This window comes from Tasmannia lanceolata, unplaced genomic scaffold (genome assembly GCF_043159265.1).
Source record: "Tasmannia lanceolata isolate RefF3 unplaced genomic scaffold, GAP_Taslan_0.1 ptg000002l, whole genome shotgun sequence".
NCBI lineage: Eukaryota > Viridiplantae > Streptophyta > Magnoliopsida > Canellales > Winteraceae > Tasmannia > Tasmannia lanceolata.
Genome location: NW_027518679.1, coordinates 16,810,251 through 16,826,477, shown reverse-complemented (window position 1 = coordinate 16,826,477; position 16,227 = coordinate 16,810,251). Strand labels below are relative to the sequence as shown.

General features: G+C 39.4%; 1 protein-coding gene across 1 annotated transcript; it reads left to right on the top strand.

Moving 5' to 3' along the window:
* The first annotated feature begins 2,208 nt into the window (after window positions 1-2,208).
* Window positions 2,209-5,395, top strand: LOC143888643 (uncharacterized). The gene is made up of 3 exons (XM_077393082.1): window positions 2,209-3,933; window positions 4,024-5,262; window positions 5,387-5,395. The coding sequence occupies exons 1-3, from the start codon at window positions 2,209-2,211 to the stop codon at window positions 5,393-5,395; spliced, it is 2,973 nt and encodes a 990-aa protein (XP_077249197.1).
* The last annotated feature ends 10,832 nt before the right edge of the window (window positions 5,396-16,227 follow it).

The window sequence follows — 16,227 nt, the reverse complement described above, 5'->3', positions numbered from 1 at the left end:
AGCCTACTCATTAGTGAGGCTTCCTTATCTAATCAAATTAGTCATATCAGTCCGTTCTTCGGATCTAGACCCGACCAATGGCTTTTACTTGCCCTCTCATGGTCGTGGCCTATCTTTTGCTCTATTCATTGAGTTTTTTGTCCATATATCTTTTGATTATAAGATCAGGACCTACTTTCTAGTAGAGATTCCTGGGCTTTAATCAATCAATCGTGTATATTCATTTTTCAGATCTAAACCTAGCTAGTGGCTTCTACCTGTCACACTCATAGCTATGGTTTATTCCTCGACCCAGTAATGATAAATATATTACCTGTTTTCATCCTTCAAATGCAAACTTCATTTATCCATTCTTTTGTTGTTTTACTCAGATTATTGTTCGTCCTGTCTTAGATATGGTCGATAGCCTGTCTGCTGTCTCTATGACCATAGTCTATCATTATTGATCTTCTTGATCGTACATTTTTGTCGTCCACCTTTCAGATTTAGATCCGGTCTATGATCTACTTTTGTCATTTTATGACCGTGGTCTCTTCCCTGAGTTTCTGATCATCTTTGATCATCAATGGAACATTTGATGTCGCCAATTATATCCTTCTTGTGATTATTGGTTAAGTCCATCTTTACTCTTTGTTTATTCCAAGTTATTCTCCATTCCCTAATTATCCCATCCTATTCTTTGTGTTTAGGTTAAATCATGGCGAATAATTTGTTGAAAGACTGGATAAGCGAGACTATTGGGGCTCTTCCGCTAGAATCCTCGGATAGAAGTATGGCTGATCGGTTCATCTGTGCCTTCAGTCATTTGAGTGTTTCCGATATAAATTGGAAGTTTCTCCAGGCAGCCACTAGATTCTGGGATCCTAATCTTCATGTTTTTCGATTTGGATCATTCGAGCTTTGTCCTATATTCGAAGATTGGTGTGCTTTATTAGAGCTCCCAACAGATGGACTTTGGATACAATCTTCGAACATAGATTCCTCTCATTCCATTTTTTGCAAGCTATTCAAAAATCAAACCGTTGATGCACTTTCATGCTTAACGGATACGTGTGTACAAGTTCAAAACCTCATCACCCTTTTTTCTGAAAACGTCGATCCTACTAACTCTCGTTTTCAGAGTTGTCGACGCAATGCTTTGATTTTTAGTGTCTTTGCGCGATATGTCATTCGGAAAAACCCTCGTGTTGCTCCGTTAACCTTGTTAACTGTGGTAGACCAAATTAACAAAGGGAGGAATCCCATTCCTACCATGTTAGCAGAGACCTTTTTGGGACTAGATCTTATTGCTTCCCAAAATATCAAAGACAATTTCTGTGGGTGTGTGAAGTTGTTGTATGTCTGGCTTGGTGAAAAATTTCAAATTCTTCAGCGACAAAAACAAAATCCGTATACCCTGAAGAATTTCCATACATGGAAACCAATAGTCAACCAACCTCAGTCCATTGATGAATGGCACAATTGGTTACAACATGTAGAGGAGAGCCAGTTTCGCTGGGTAAGTCATTCATGTTTTCATGTTTTTACTAGCACTTACCCACATTCATTTGTTTACCTCATGGGTATCGAGAAATCTTCTTTTTATGCACCCATTCGAATTCTCCATCAGATTACGGGAATTCCATGTCCTCCCGGAATCATAGTCCCTCCTCTTTGTGAAGATCTTACTCCTGATCTCGTCCGATCCATTGTGGCTGCTTGGGGAAACAAAAATATAGAAAGGAGGTTAGGTCTATCTCGCAAATTCCGACGTGGAGAAATATCGGAAGAGCCCGCAAGCCGGCGAGCTCGGATTGAGGAACCTTGAAGATCCATATCATGTTTTGTTATTCCGATTTCTACATTTCCCATTCTTGTCAGTCTGTTTGTCCAGCTGTGATCAGAGATTATTTTTTTCATCCGTTGTAATCACAATTTGGATTTTATTAATGAAAGTGTGTTTTTGTTTCTTTTGTCATTGTTTGATCAAGATAGTTTATCTCGATTATCAAAATTTTAATCTAGTGATTATACTTCCATTTCAGGATTCTTGATTGAGCAGCCATTGCTCCTAAGAAAATCCTCGTTTCAAAACCAACCTGGTCCCGTCAGACATCTGATTCCAGGCTGAGCCGGCAATCCTTATCACCTTTTTCTTTTACTTCTCCTTTATCGCCTTCCTTGAATTTTCAAGAAATACTTTCACCCGTCCAACCAACCCCTGAAGCGATGGCAGAGAATGGGCAAAATAGTATGGACACCATTGAGATGATGAAAGCTATAATGTTGCAATTGAGTACCATTAATGAAGAAATAGCCCGATTAAAGAATGACAGAGAATCTACTACCAAGAATCCTGCACCTCAGCAAACCCCAATCATGCCTCGCCCACCTCCTATGATGGCTCAGCCTCCTGTGTTGCCAGTCTTTGACCATTCTGATGACGAGCAGTATGAAGAAGAGAACTGTCTCCCCCATCTGGATAAAGGCAAGGGGATAGTCGATAGGTTGGATAAGATGGCCCAGGAGATGGAGAGCATGAAAATGCAGGGTCCAAAAAAATTAAACATGGCCGAGTATATGATAATGCCGGGAGTTGTGCTACCTCCTAATTTCAAGATGCCGGATCATGATAAGTATGATGGGACAGGATGTCCCAAGAGTCATCTGAAAGCCCTTATTCCTCTCTTACAGCAGCATGGGCTTACTCCAGAGCAGATTGCTCTTCTTTTCCCTAGATCTCTTACTGGAACAGCAAAGAAATGGTTTTTAAGCTTGAAAACCGAAGAGATCAGAACTCTGGAGGATATTGCCAATAGATTTGTTGAGCAATTCTCCATGGAGGAGGGAATAGATGTGACAAAAAGAGATCTGAAGGCGCTGAAACAAGGGCACAATGAAACCTTCACGTCCTTCATTCGCCGATGGAGGCGAAAGGCAGCGCAGATGACTCACCGTTTGCCTGACTCAGAGCAGATTAAGATTGTTGTGAAAAACTTATCATCTCAATACTATCACCACATGGCGATCCAGTACTTCATTGATTTTGATTTTCTAATCAAAACCGGAACTCAAATCGAAGATGCTTTGTCCAAGGGACTGAGATCAAGACCTTCGTCTGATGTGAGAGAAGGAAAAAGACCTATTGTGGCACCAAAGGAGGTGCACAATGTTAACTATACCGGGCCTCCCAATTATGCCAGACCACCAGGTTATGACCGACCGCAATCCAGAGCAGTGACCGAGGTCAGGAGGCCGATGGAAAAGAAGGTCTTTCGTCAGTTCGACCCTCTCCCTTACTCTTTATCAGTGGCTTTGAAGAAGTTACTGAGAGATAAAAAAATCACTTTGTTGGAACCTAGAGAGCTTCCTAACCCTTTGCCCAAGTATTGGAGGAAGGACCAGTACTGCGATTATCATCAGAATTCAGGGCATTTGACTGACAAATGCATGGCTTTAAGACACAAGATACAAGACATGATAGAAGCAAAGGATCTTGCCGTTGAAGCACCGAATGTCACTCGAAACCCATTGCCTACACATGCAATGCCTCCCCCGAACGTGTATGCCATTTTCACTGAAGAAATCCTCTTAGATCACTCCCGTATTTGTGCGGTTATTTCTGATAGACCGTATGTTCTGAAATGGGATGATGAAGATGAAGCGATCGAAAACAAGAAACCTTACATATTGTCCCCTCTAGATGAAGGATTAACAGGATCCTCTGAGTGTTCTTGTTCTTATGTCCTCAAGAGTGAGGAGGAAGAAGAGATGAAAGAAAAAGTCCCCTATGTTTTGAGACTAGAGGAAGAAGACTTGTTGCTTCTAGAGGATCAGTGTGACGAGCTTCGTCATGTCACACGTGGTGGTCGGGTCTTTAAGCCAGTTGAACTCAGAGCTGAGAATCCTGCCGAAATAGCCCGAGCATCAGAAAATCAGAGGCAAAGACAGACTGTAGAAGAAGAAGAAGACAACTTGTTGAAACAATTGAAGAAAACACAAGCTAATGTTTCAATTTGGGGTTTGTTGATGGCATCCCCAAAGCACCGACAAGTTGTACTTCGAGAGCTTAACGCATCCCAAGTGTCAGTCGAGATTACTCCTGACGAACTAGTCAGTCTAGTTGCCATGGCAAGGACCTCAAAGACTTTATCCTTCACTGATGAGGATTTGCCTCCGGAGGGTAGAGATCACACTCGACCTCTCAGGATTACCATAATCTGCAACAAGAAAAGGGTACCTGAAGTACTAGTAGACAACGGGTCTGCTCTAAACGTATGTCCTTTGAGCACCGCTGTTACTTTGGGATTTGGGCCCAACAACTTCATACCATCTGAGCAAGGCATATTAGCATACGATGGTACGAGAAGAGACGTGATCGGGATACTGGCCACCGATATCGAAATAGGGGGAGAAACCTTTGAGGTTGAATTCCAAGTACTCGATATAAAGACTTCTTTCTTCCTTCTTCTGGGCCGACCTTGGCTGCACAAGGTCGGAGTTATTCCTTCAACTTTGCATCAGAAGTTGAAATTTGTTAGGAATAACAAAGTGATAACAGTCCGAGGAGACCCTGAGCCGGAAGTTGGACAAATAACATCTGAACTGAACCCTGAAAAATCAAGAGATGTTAGTTTAACCGGTTTTTCTTTAGAAATCTCTACAATTTCCTTTGGGGAAGCAATGAATGAAGAGATAATGTTTTTATCAAGCACGAACACTCAAGTGGTGAAGATAATGCGAAAGTATGGTTATGTCCCGGGAACTGGTCTGGGAAGAAATCTGCAGGGCCCAACTGAGTGGCCGGAATTGAAAGCAGTCGGCGGATTATTCGGGTTAGGGTACGAGCCAACTCCGAAAGAGGTTCAAGAAATGAAGCGTTATATAATGAAGTGGGCTGAATGTCGTCGTCGGGGTACAGAATTTCCGACAGGACCGTACAGCATGATTATGAATGGCCGATTCAGAAGAGAAGGGGCAGACTGTCCGTTCTATGGTTTTCCTGAGACCTGGTGCGATAAGACTGGGAAGAGGCTTCCAGGGTTAGAGATCTTCTTCACAGATGAGTTGTCAGAAGATTTCTACAGTGAGCAGTTTACCTTGGCATCGATAGCAGAAAAACCAGCTGCAGATTGGGCAGAAAATATTGAGCCGCATCTCCTAGACTCCCTATATCAGGTTGAGGCCCCAATCGTCGCTATGATTGGAGGAGATGTGCCCTTAACGAGCCCAAGGGATTGCATTACTCCAGCCACTGGACCTTTAGACAATTGGACCGCACAGGTTATACCCCAAGTAGTCCTCCAGTATAGTCCAGTCCTTTCAAAAGAGTCAGTCATTTCAAAAAATGTGTCAGTTTCTGAGTTCAACCCAGAGTCTGTCATTTCTAACTTTTCTTTTGATGCAGGTACCATAGAGGTCGGAGTAGTTCTCGGAGGTGGTGAAGAGTCGGTTCCTGTCGAGTCTCGGTCAGAAGATGTTTTCACTGATTCTTCATTTGTACATAGTCCTGTCTATGTTGATACTGATGTCAACATGTCATTTCATTTGAATTCAGAGTCTGTAACGCCCGATGTGGGTGAATCATTCGATGTAATCATCAATTCTGCAAAAGAAATAAAAGATTCATTTGTGTACGATCCTGTCTTTATTTCTAATTCTGTTTCTGATTCTGCTTCAAAGCCTGATCAAATAACTAATAATAATAATAATCAAGACTCCCCCTCAAACGAGGAAGCCGACGAAACTCCTTTTGAAATCAAATACATGATTCAACAAGAGGAGATTCGCCGAGCAAAACCACTCGAAGAAGAAATTGAAACCGTAAATATAGGTGATGAAACTTTAATTCGGGAGATTCGGATTGGCAAAACTTTATCTCCTGAAGAGCGCGAAGAATTAATCACCTTACTAAAAGAGTTTAAGGAGGTTTTTGCTTGGTCTTACGATGACATGCCGGGATTGAGTGAGGACATTGTGCAACACAAATTACCTCTAATTCCGGGCATCAAGCCGAAGAAGCAAAAACTCCGAAAACTTAAAACAGAATGGGAGTTGAAAGTTCATGATGAGGTTAAGAAGCTACTTGAAGTAAAATTCATTGAAGTAGTGGAATATCCCGAATGGCTTGCAAATATAGTTCCTGTGCCTAAGAAAGATGGAAAAGTCAGGATGTGTGTTGACTTCAGAGATCTGAACAAGGCCAGTCCGAAAGATGATTTTCCTCTTCCGAACATCGATATCCTGGTAGACAACACTGCTGGACATGCTCTGTTATCTTTCATGGATGGGTTTTCAGGCTACAATCAGATCAAGATGGCGCCTGAGGATATGATGAAGACGGCATTTATTACTCAATGGGGTACGTACTGTTACCGAGTAATGCCGTTTGGCCTCAAAAATGCTGGAGCTACCTATCAGAGGGCTGCGACTACTCTTCTCCATGACATGATTCATAAGGAGGTCGAGGTCTATGTCGATGACATGATTGTCAAAGGCAAGACTCGGCCAGAGCATACAGTCGCTTTGAGGAAGTTCTTTGAGCGAATCCGAAAGTTTCAACTTCGCTTGAACCCAAATAAATGTGTATTTGGGGTCACGTCAGGGAAGTTGCTGGGATTCATGGTCAGTGAAAGAGGAATCGAAGTGGACCCTCAGAAAATCAAGGCTATCCAAGAAATGCAACCACCAAAGACGGAAAAGCAAATTCGTGGATTCCTTGGCAAGGTGCAATACTTGAGGAGATTCATATCTCATTTAACTATGACATGTGAACCCATCTTCAAATTATTGAAAAAGAATTCCTCCAAGAAATGGAATGAAGAATGTCAGGAAGCATTTGAAAAGGTCAAGCAGTGTTTGTCTTTGCCTCCTGTCTTATCCCCAGTCATTCCTGGTCAACCATTGTTGATGTATTTGTCCATCACAGATACAGCAATGGGTTGTATGCTTGCTCAGCAAGATGTAGGATCTAAGAAGGAGAAGCCTATCTACTACATCAGTAAGAAAATGCTAGAGTACGAGATAAAGTACACTATCTTGGAAAAGACTTGTCTAGCATTAGTCTGGGCGACTCAAAGGCTTAGACATTATCTCTTATCGAATAAGGTATTCCTGCTTTCACGGATGGATCCGTTAAAGTACTTATTCGAGAAGCCCGCCCTTACAGGAAGAACTGCAAGGTGGTTGCTATTGTTATCTGAGTTTGACATCACATACGTCACTCAGAAATCTGTCAAAGGACGGGTTATTGCTGAGCAGCTAGCTGATGCTCCTGTTGAGGAGAATGCTTGTCTGAAGGCTGAATTTCCTGATGAAGAGATCATGGAGCTTGAAGAAGAAATTCCAAATACCAGATGGACAATGTACTTTGATGGAGCCGTTAACAATCGAGGACAAGGAATAGGAGCAGTGCTTATATCTCCCAAGAAAGAATACATCCCAATATCCATCAAGTTACAATTCGAATGTACAAATAACATGGCAGAATACGAAGCTTGTATCGCAGGACTTGAGGCAGCTTTAATTTTGAAAGTCCAAGAGATTGATGTATTTGGAGATTCAATTCTGATAATTTGTCAAACCAATGGTAATTGGAAGACAAGAGAATCAAAATTGATTCCGTATAATTTTTATCTTGAATCTCTGGCCAAGAAATTCAAGAGTATCACATTTACCCATCTGTCAAGAAACAAGAATCATTTTGCAGACGCCTTGGCTACTTTAGCCTCGATGTTGGATATTTCTGAGACAATGGAGGTCCAGCCTTTAGCTGTGAAGTCGCAATGGGCTCCAGCGCATGTAAATGCCATTGAGATATCAGCGCGATGTCCAGATGGAAAACCGTGGTATACTGATATCCGAAATCTCATTTCAGGCAATGGCCATCCCCCTGAAGCTTCCAGCAAAGAGAGAAAAACTCTTCAGAGATTCGCCGCTAACTTCATCATTTGTGGTGAAGAATTGTACAGAAGATCCTTTGATGGGATTCAGCTTCTGTGTGCTGATGAAGATCAGGCTGCGGAGCTCATTGAACAAACACATGAAGGTGTTTGTGGTCCTCACATGAATGGTAAAATGCTATCAAGGAAGATCCTTAGACTCGGTTTCTATTGGCCCTCAATGGAAACAGATTGTTTCGCATTTGTGAAGAAATGTCATAAATGCCAAGTCTATGCGAATCTTATTCATATGCCTCCGTCAGAGCTGCATTCTATGACCTCGCCATGGCCATTTTCAGTGTGGGGGATTGATATCATTGGCAAAGTCTATCCTAAATCGTCAAGTGGGCACGAGTACATCTTGGTGGCCATTGACTATTTCACGAAGTGGATAGAAGCTGCTTCATATGCTTCCATAACTTCCAATACAGTTGCGAAGTTCATCCGTGCAAACATCATTTGCAGATATGGAGTACCTCATGAGTTGATTTCTGACAATGGATCTCACTTCAAGAAAGAGGTGGTGCACCTGTGCGAAGAATTTAAAATCAAGCATCATAAATCATCTCCTTACAGACCGCAGACAAATGGTGCTGTAGAGGCAGCTAATAAGAACATCAAGGTTATTATTAGCAAAATGACCGAGACTTATAAGGATTGGTCAAATAAACTCCCGTATGCTTTGTGGGCTTACAGGACGTCGATCAGATCCTCTACAGGTGTAACTCCGTACTCTCTAGTTTACGGAATGGAAGCAGTCCTCCCTGTTGAAGTGAGAATCCCGTCTTTAAGAGTTATGATGGAAGCGAATCTGCCAGAGTCTGAGTGGGCCAAAGCTAGACATGATGAATTGCAGATGATTGATGAAAAGAGGCTCAGAGCCTTATACCACATCCAAGGGTATCAGAGAAGAATTGAAAGGGCATTCAATAAGAAAGTCAAGGTTCGAGACCTAAAACCAGGAGATCTCGTCTTGAAATCTTATCGAGCACCGGTGTTCGATCCCAGAGGAAAATTCAGGCCAAATTGGTCTGGTCCTTACATTGTTGATGAAGTCCTGCCTGGAAAAGCCGTAAGACTCCTCAATGAAAATGGTGAAAAATTAACAGAACCTACAAACCTGGACCAACTAAAGAAGTACTATGCTTAAATACACCAGGAGGCCATCCTTGATCGATCAGAGCCAAAAGCTAACAACCCAAAAGTCAAAATACCGTTTGCAAACCCTTTGGGCCTATAAAAAAAAAAAATCCCTTTTTCTTGACAAACACAAACCAGGGGCATCTTTTATGACTTGCGTCATAAAAGATAGTAAGCTTGAACTACGTTCTGACCTGATTCCTTTTTACAGGATACGTAGGCCACCTGATTAATTCGGGTTCGGTCAAATTCTTCAAATCCTTCGAATCTTTCAAATCCTTGAAAATATGAAAGAAAGAACAAAACAAAAAATCCTTGAGACTCCAAAAATGGGCGAACTACGCGGACCTGATTCCCATTTTCTTTGGGGATACGTAGGCAGTCTGGAGGGCCAGATTCGGTTAAATACATAAAACAAACCAAAATTTTAACCTGTTTGAACCCAAGCCTACCTAAAAATCCTTCTGGTGTATTTTAGGTCCAGGTTTGTAGAGAAACAGAAAGAAAAAAAAATGATGGAGTCTTAGACCCGCTAGACTGAAAACCCGAAAGGGCGGTCTAGGCAAAAATTAGGGTCATTCACCTGCTAAGTTGAAAACCTGAAAGGGCGGCTTAGGCAAAAATCAAGGTGCAGAGCCTGCTGGATGGAAAATCTGCAAGGGCAGACAGTCCAGGCAAAATATAAGGCAGACGGTCCGCCAAATCAAAAACCCGAAAAGGTGATTTGGTCATGGCAGTGACTTCAAAAGGATAAAACCTCTGAATGCCAGCAAGACTTTTATTTCTTCTGAGGCATTACTCTGAAGTCTGAGTAAGCGCCAGTAGAGATTCTTCTGACACTCTATAAGCTAAGGAGTTAAGACTAAGCAAACCAAAGGGATAATAACCATGACGGAAAACCTGAAAAAAGGAATGAAACACCTTTAAATACGGTTTTTAAAAGATTCTAAGAAGTGGTAGACTATACCATTTTAAAGTACTTATCAGGCTGAAAAGCAGATTCAGTTTCTCTTAGAATCCAAGTCATGGTCGAAGTCCTCCTTTATTGTTAGCCACAGTTCAGTCCTTGTCAAAGTCAAGGTTAAACTCCAAAGTCTTGTGTGGGGAGTACTGTGTGGTCAATGTCTCTCCAAGGTTGGAGTGATAGAAAAATGATGAGATTGTAGATTCTCGAAAGTGATACAGAGCAGAGCAGAGTTCAGAAGGATAGTACTCAGACCATTCGAAGTATTGGCAGCGGACAGAAAGAGAAGAAAATTATCAGATTCAGTCTGTTGTATTTGAAAAGATTTGTAAATTCAAAAATTCAGGAAATGAAAACCTTTTCTACAATGTTCCCTATGTTTGTTCTCCTATGAATTTGTCATGGAAGTAAATTCGTACTAGGGGCATCTTTTATAACCTGTTCAGGTTATAAAAGATATCAAGTGAACTCTGATAATTGAGATAATTAATTTCATTAAATGAAGATAAGAAAAGCTTCAGTAGAGTTTTTGGTCAAATTCCTCTGAGAGTCTTTCTTATCATCTTATTGAAAATCTATCTCATAATCCCCAGTGGAGTTTCTATCCGCAAAATGTAAATAAACCAAGCATTCAAATTAAATCATCTGCATCTGTGCATAAACTATTTAGCCTCCGAGCTAAAAATCAAGCTTTTATGCATAAATTCCTTGCCTCTGAGCATAATTCCCTGCCTCCGAGCATAAAACCCTGCCTCCGAGCATAAAATCCTGCCTCTAAGCATAAAAACTCTGCCTCCGAGCATAAACCCATTGCCTCCGAGTATAATTCCCTGCCTCCGAGCATAAATTCCTTGCCTCCGAGCATAAATCCGTGCCTCCGAGCGTAAAACCCTGCCTCCGAGCATAAAATCCTTGCCTCCGAGCATAAATCATTGCCTCTGAGCTTAAATTCCTTGTTTCCAAGCTTAAATCCTGCCTCCGAGCATAAATTCCTTGCCTCTGAGCATAATTCCCTGCCTCCGAGCATAAAACCCTGCCTCCGAGCATAAAATCCTGCCTCTGAGCATAAAACCATGATTTTGAACAGAGAAACAAGCCTCTGTGCAAAGACTCAGGCCTCCGAGTTAAAATTCCCTAGCTTCTAAGCTAAAACCTTTCAACCTCCGTGCATAAACCATTTTGCCTCTGAGCATAAAACCATCCGCCTCTGAGCAGAAAACCAACATTCCTAACAAACCAATCCTCTAATAATCCAACCTTCACCAAATCATTTTCTCCATCTTGTTCTCTAAATCAATTTTGGGGCTAGTCAAAATGTGACGTCTGTTCAGCTTTGACATTCGCACGACAAGCACGCTCTGCCAAAGAGGGGCATCTGTAGACACCCCATTTTGACTAAGCCCTAAATCTTCCCGGCTCGTGCCAAATCCATCCGAATCTTAGCTTTAAGGTCCCAAACTTCGCTCTAAGCCTGATTAAGGCCTTATTTTAATCTCTGCAAAATTTCATCGAGATCGGGACTCGTTTGCCCAGCAATCGGGCTGAGAGGGTGTGTGTAGTGTAAATAGGGGGTGGCCCACCAGGATCTTCATTTTACCCTAAAAACCTTGTATTTAGGGAAAATTTCAGTTATCCAGAGACCCTAGGTGCCCATGAATACATTTTTAGAAGCCTTAGGACTTCAGAAAAGCCCTTGCAAAATTCTAGAAAAATCTGACAAAAAAATTCGGAAAAGACAAGCTGAGTTTGTGTGGCTATCAATGGCAGAGGGGGTGAATTAGCCATTCGAATTCGCACATATGTGCGCTTATCAAGTGGGGGTGCCAATATCAGCACCCAGAAAAACTATAAATAGCCATTTAAGCTGATTTCTAACAAAAAAGATTAGTTTTTCCTAATTTTTAGAGAGAGAAGCTCTGAGGTGAGAGAAAGTAGATCTCGCCGGAAACCCATCTTTTCCGATCATTTTCTCCGATTTGCTCCGGTAATACCCCGATCGCCGGTCTGTCATTTCATCTTCACCATTGATCCTTATTGTCAAACCTAGATCCAAACCCTAGGATACTCCTCTTCACTGGCGAGAATCTGACCGAATTTCAGCAAACTCTCGGCTATAACTTTGTTTTGTTTTTTTGTTTTTTCTTTCTCTCTTTCTTCTTCAATTGCTTCTATTCATGTTCTTAGAGCCTTGATCCATTTCATTTCCCCATTAGAAACCCTAACTTCCTTTTAAATTTCGGATCTAAACTAGTCTATTGCTATATTCCTTCGAAATCTTAGATCTGCATGTACAAGGCAAAGATCTAAATAATCTTCATTCTTCTCAAGCAATTTTTACAATTTCTGGAAAGTTCTTGTGTTAGCAGAAAATTTCATTGGAGTTTGGAGTCATCAGTAACATTTATTCATAAAAATCAAGAAAAACAAGAAGAATAATATGAGTTGATAAAGATTTGCAAGTGATTTGGAAATTTGTGATGAAGCTTTAGTCGACAGCAGCTCAGTTTGGAAATTTTCATCATTCATTCGGCTTGTATAAGAGGTAGGTTCTTCGAAACAGATGAAAATATTTTTTGTATAGTTTATTGATTGATTTTTTTTAGGCTGGATGCTTCTATTATAAACCTTGGGTTTGATTATTAACTGTGGAAATAATAAATTGTATAGAGTAGCTTTAATAGTTCTAAAGGACACTTGTGGAAAGAAGAATGGATGAGATATAGGAGAAATGATGTTTTGATCTAAAGATTTCGTTTATTTGATTGCTTAAATATTATTTGAGGTTTTTGAAGAAAATATTGGCAATACATATGGATAAAAAAATATATATATATATTACTAGATGATTGTTCAATTTCTAAGATTTTTCTTGTTAAGTTCTTCGAAAAATTGATCATGTACCTGAGTGTTCAAATACATGCTTGCTATCTTCATAATCCTGGTATCTAAGTCTTTTGTTATATTAATTTCCAAAGATAATAAATCTTCATTTTGTTTTGGTTAAAATTTTGATTTAGAACATATACTATGAGATATGGATAGGATAGAGCTTAACTACCAAATGTGTGTGTGGTAATGTCATGAATGTTGAGGCATAATTATTATTTTTTTAAGTGCTCATTCATTTCACAGTTATAACTTTCCACAAACATATTCTGCTAATATGTTCGTAGACTTCATTCTGGCATTTGACAGTTACCATTTCATTATTGTATAGTTGCATTTACCATTTCAGCTCATATGTTGTGTTAATAGTGTAGCTCATGTGTTTGCCACTTGGAACATTATCAGGTACATTTTTTTTCATTTCAATTTAGCATTGTAACACTCTTTCATTTCAAGTATATATAGTTCCCATCTTTTGTTGGGATTGACAGCAGCCCTTATATGGTCCTTTGAACAAGGAAATGACCATGGCTGATGTTTTATGAATGTATGCCCTCCACTTTCTATCCAAAAACAGCCTTTGTTTTAACCCTTGTTGAATCAGTTTATTATGTGATAGTTTAGTTCAATGAATCAGTTCCCTGTTTGCACATATTTTGTTTACAGATCATCCCAAATTTTTTACAATATTGGTTCATTATTCAGTATAGTTTTTGTGTAATGCTAATCTATAATTAAGCTCATTGTCTTCTACACATAAATCCATCCCATAATTTGATATTTGTTTTGCCATAAATCCGCTTCGGTTTTGTACAAATCTGTCACAGTTTTAATTTGTTTTTGCACATAAAGGTTGCCCAGAAATCTATATCAGATTTGCATATGAAATCTGTTCATTAATCTATTTCATTTTACACTAAAATTTACCTCAATTTTGTACCGAAACATTTCCAATTTTTGCATAGTTAGTTCCTATTGAAACAGCCCTCAATTTTTTACAATACTTAATTGATGTTTCATTTATGGTGTGTTTCATAACTACGACTTTGGACTAAGATAGAGAGCATATAATGGTTGTCCATCAAATGTATAGTTACTATCACTACTTGTTATATATTCTGCAATTGAGATTATTATTTTTTTTAGTTAAGGTAAAAGGCACATGATTATTACCCTGTAACGCATAGCCACTGTATTTTGGCATATAAATCAGCCCTCTGATTGGCTTATAAGCTATTCACTGTTTGGTATAAAAATCTGTTTGAAATCAGCTCTCTGATTGGCTTACAAAATGTTCACTGCTTAGTATAAAAATCTGTTTAAAATCAACCCTTTGATTGGCTTATAAATTGTTCACTGTTTGGTATAAAAATCTGTTTGAAATTAACCCTCTGTTCAACTTATAAGTTGTCCACTGTTTTGGCACATAATCTATTCCTGTTTGACACATAATCCTTCTCATGTTTCAGCTTATTACTATCACACAAATATGTTCATATTCCAGCCCATAATTTCTACACATATATGTACATATTAGCCCAGTTTTGTATGCAAACTGTTTATGAATTGTGTTTCATTCCCTGCATATTTCCATGCATGTAACAACTCAGTTTTGCACAAATTTTGTACGAATTCTGTTCATGAAGTTGGTCTAGTGTTTGCATAAATTTCTTTTTTTTTCTCTCCATGCTATTACCCCTGTTTAGCACAGATTGGAGCCTATGTTGTTACCCTTGTTTGGCATGGATTTTGATTCATAAAGCTGCCTTACTTAGCACAGATTTTTTTAGCCCAAATATTAAGTTCAGAATATGAAATTTTTTTTTAGCTATAGAGAAATTCATTTTAGAAATTTGTTGATTCATATATCTAAAGCTATTTTGGTAAAAATGGGACCTATTCATGTTTTAAAATGTTCTAGATAACTTGTTCATTTGGAAAATCATATTGTACCCATTCTCTAAATGATTCATATTTTCTTATGTCATCAAGCGATTTGAAATTAGCAATGCCTAATCGATATTCATTGTTTTCTATACTCTATATTTGTGATTCGATTCGGTTAAAAGTATAGAAATGATGTTCATTACTTCATGCAAATGTTGCTCATCAATGTTTAGTTTATCAGACATATATAGATATTTGTATCCCTTTCATTAAAAGGGCGATGAAGGCGATAGCCTAAGCCCACCTTTAGAGAGATTTATTGGATTATGATAATACCCTCTCCCCTCTTCTTTCCTCTTATTTAATTTTGAGATTAGAGTCTGAAGATAAATGGATTGTTCAGGTGAGATTATATCAAAGTTCATTATACTCATTCCTTTTTTATTTAAATAAATTGTTAAATAGGAAGAAGGAAATCAGATGACTACTCTATTCGATGTTATCGACATGAGTACTGTCTGATTTCAAGGCGGGATGTGGAAATATTATCATGTGTATTATGATATCAGATGATTACTTTAGCATCATCTGATTTCATCCCCATATTGGGGTGGTGTTTGTGGTTGGGCATAGAAGTGTTTGATATTGTTTTCTTTTACTTTATTAGGCTATCCAGCGGCTGGTCTGGACTAATTAATGTTGTTTACCATTTTATGATTGCTATTTTATTAAAAATTCTTCTTTGCTTAACACTTGATTTATTTTTATAAGAATAGAATGGAATTTGCGATTATCTGGTAGCCTCTTCTTCTTTTTTTTTGATAGACTAACACAGTCTTATAGATTTCTGTTAAATTTCTTTAGATATTAGAGTTCCCTCTCGCTGAAAGGGCGATGAAGGCGCTAGCCCAAGCCCATCTCTAGGGGACTTGCTCAGTCCAAATAGCATTCTATTTTCTCAAAAGACTTGCCTAGTCTTTTAGATCCAAATCTTTGGAGACAGGCACTGTCTCATTAATGAATCAACCTGAGTTAACCTCTAGAAGACTATCTCTAGTCTCATAGGTCTTAAATCCTCTTTGTGTATCATTTGGTTTTGGGAGAACACCCTACTCGGCTTGGCTTCATACCCCTATCCTATATGGGTATCTGGTTGCACATTTGTTGCACCCTAGGGCTAGGTAGCTGTCCGGCCCGGCTGGATGTTTTACCTTTGCTAAATATGCACAAGGTCTTCCCTTATTACTTGTGAGTTTTATCTCAGCTTGATAGTCTCACTAGCACCCTTCTTTATCTCTTTTTCTTTTAGGAGACAAGCTGTGTCTCATTAGCATCTCCTTCTTAAGAATCCTATTTTCAGAGTCAGTCCTTAGCCTAGGAGTCTGTCCTTAGCTAGAGAGTCTGTTTTTCTTTCAGGAGTCAGTCCTATCA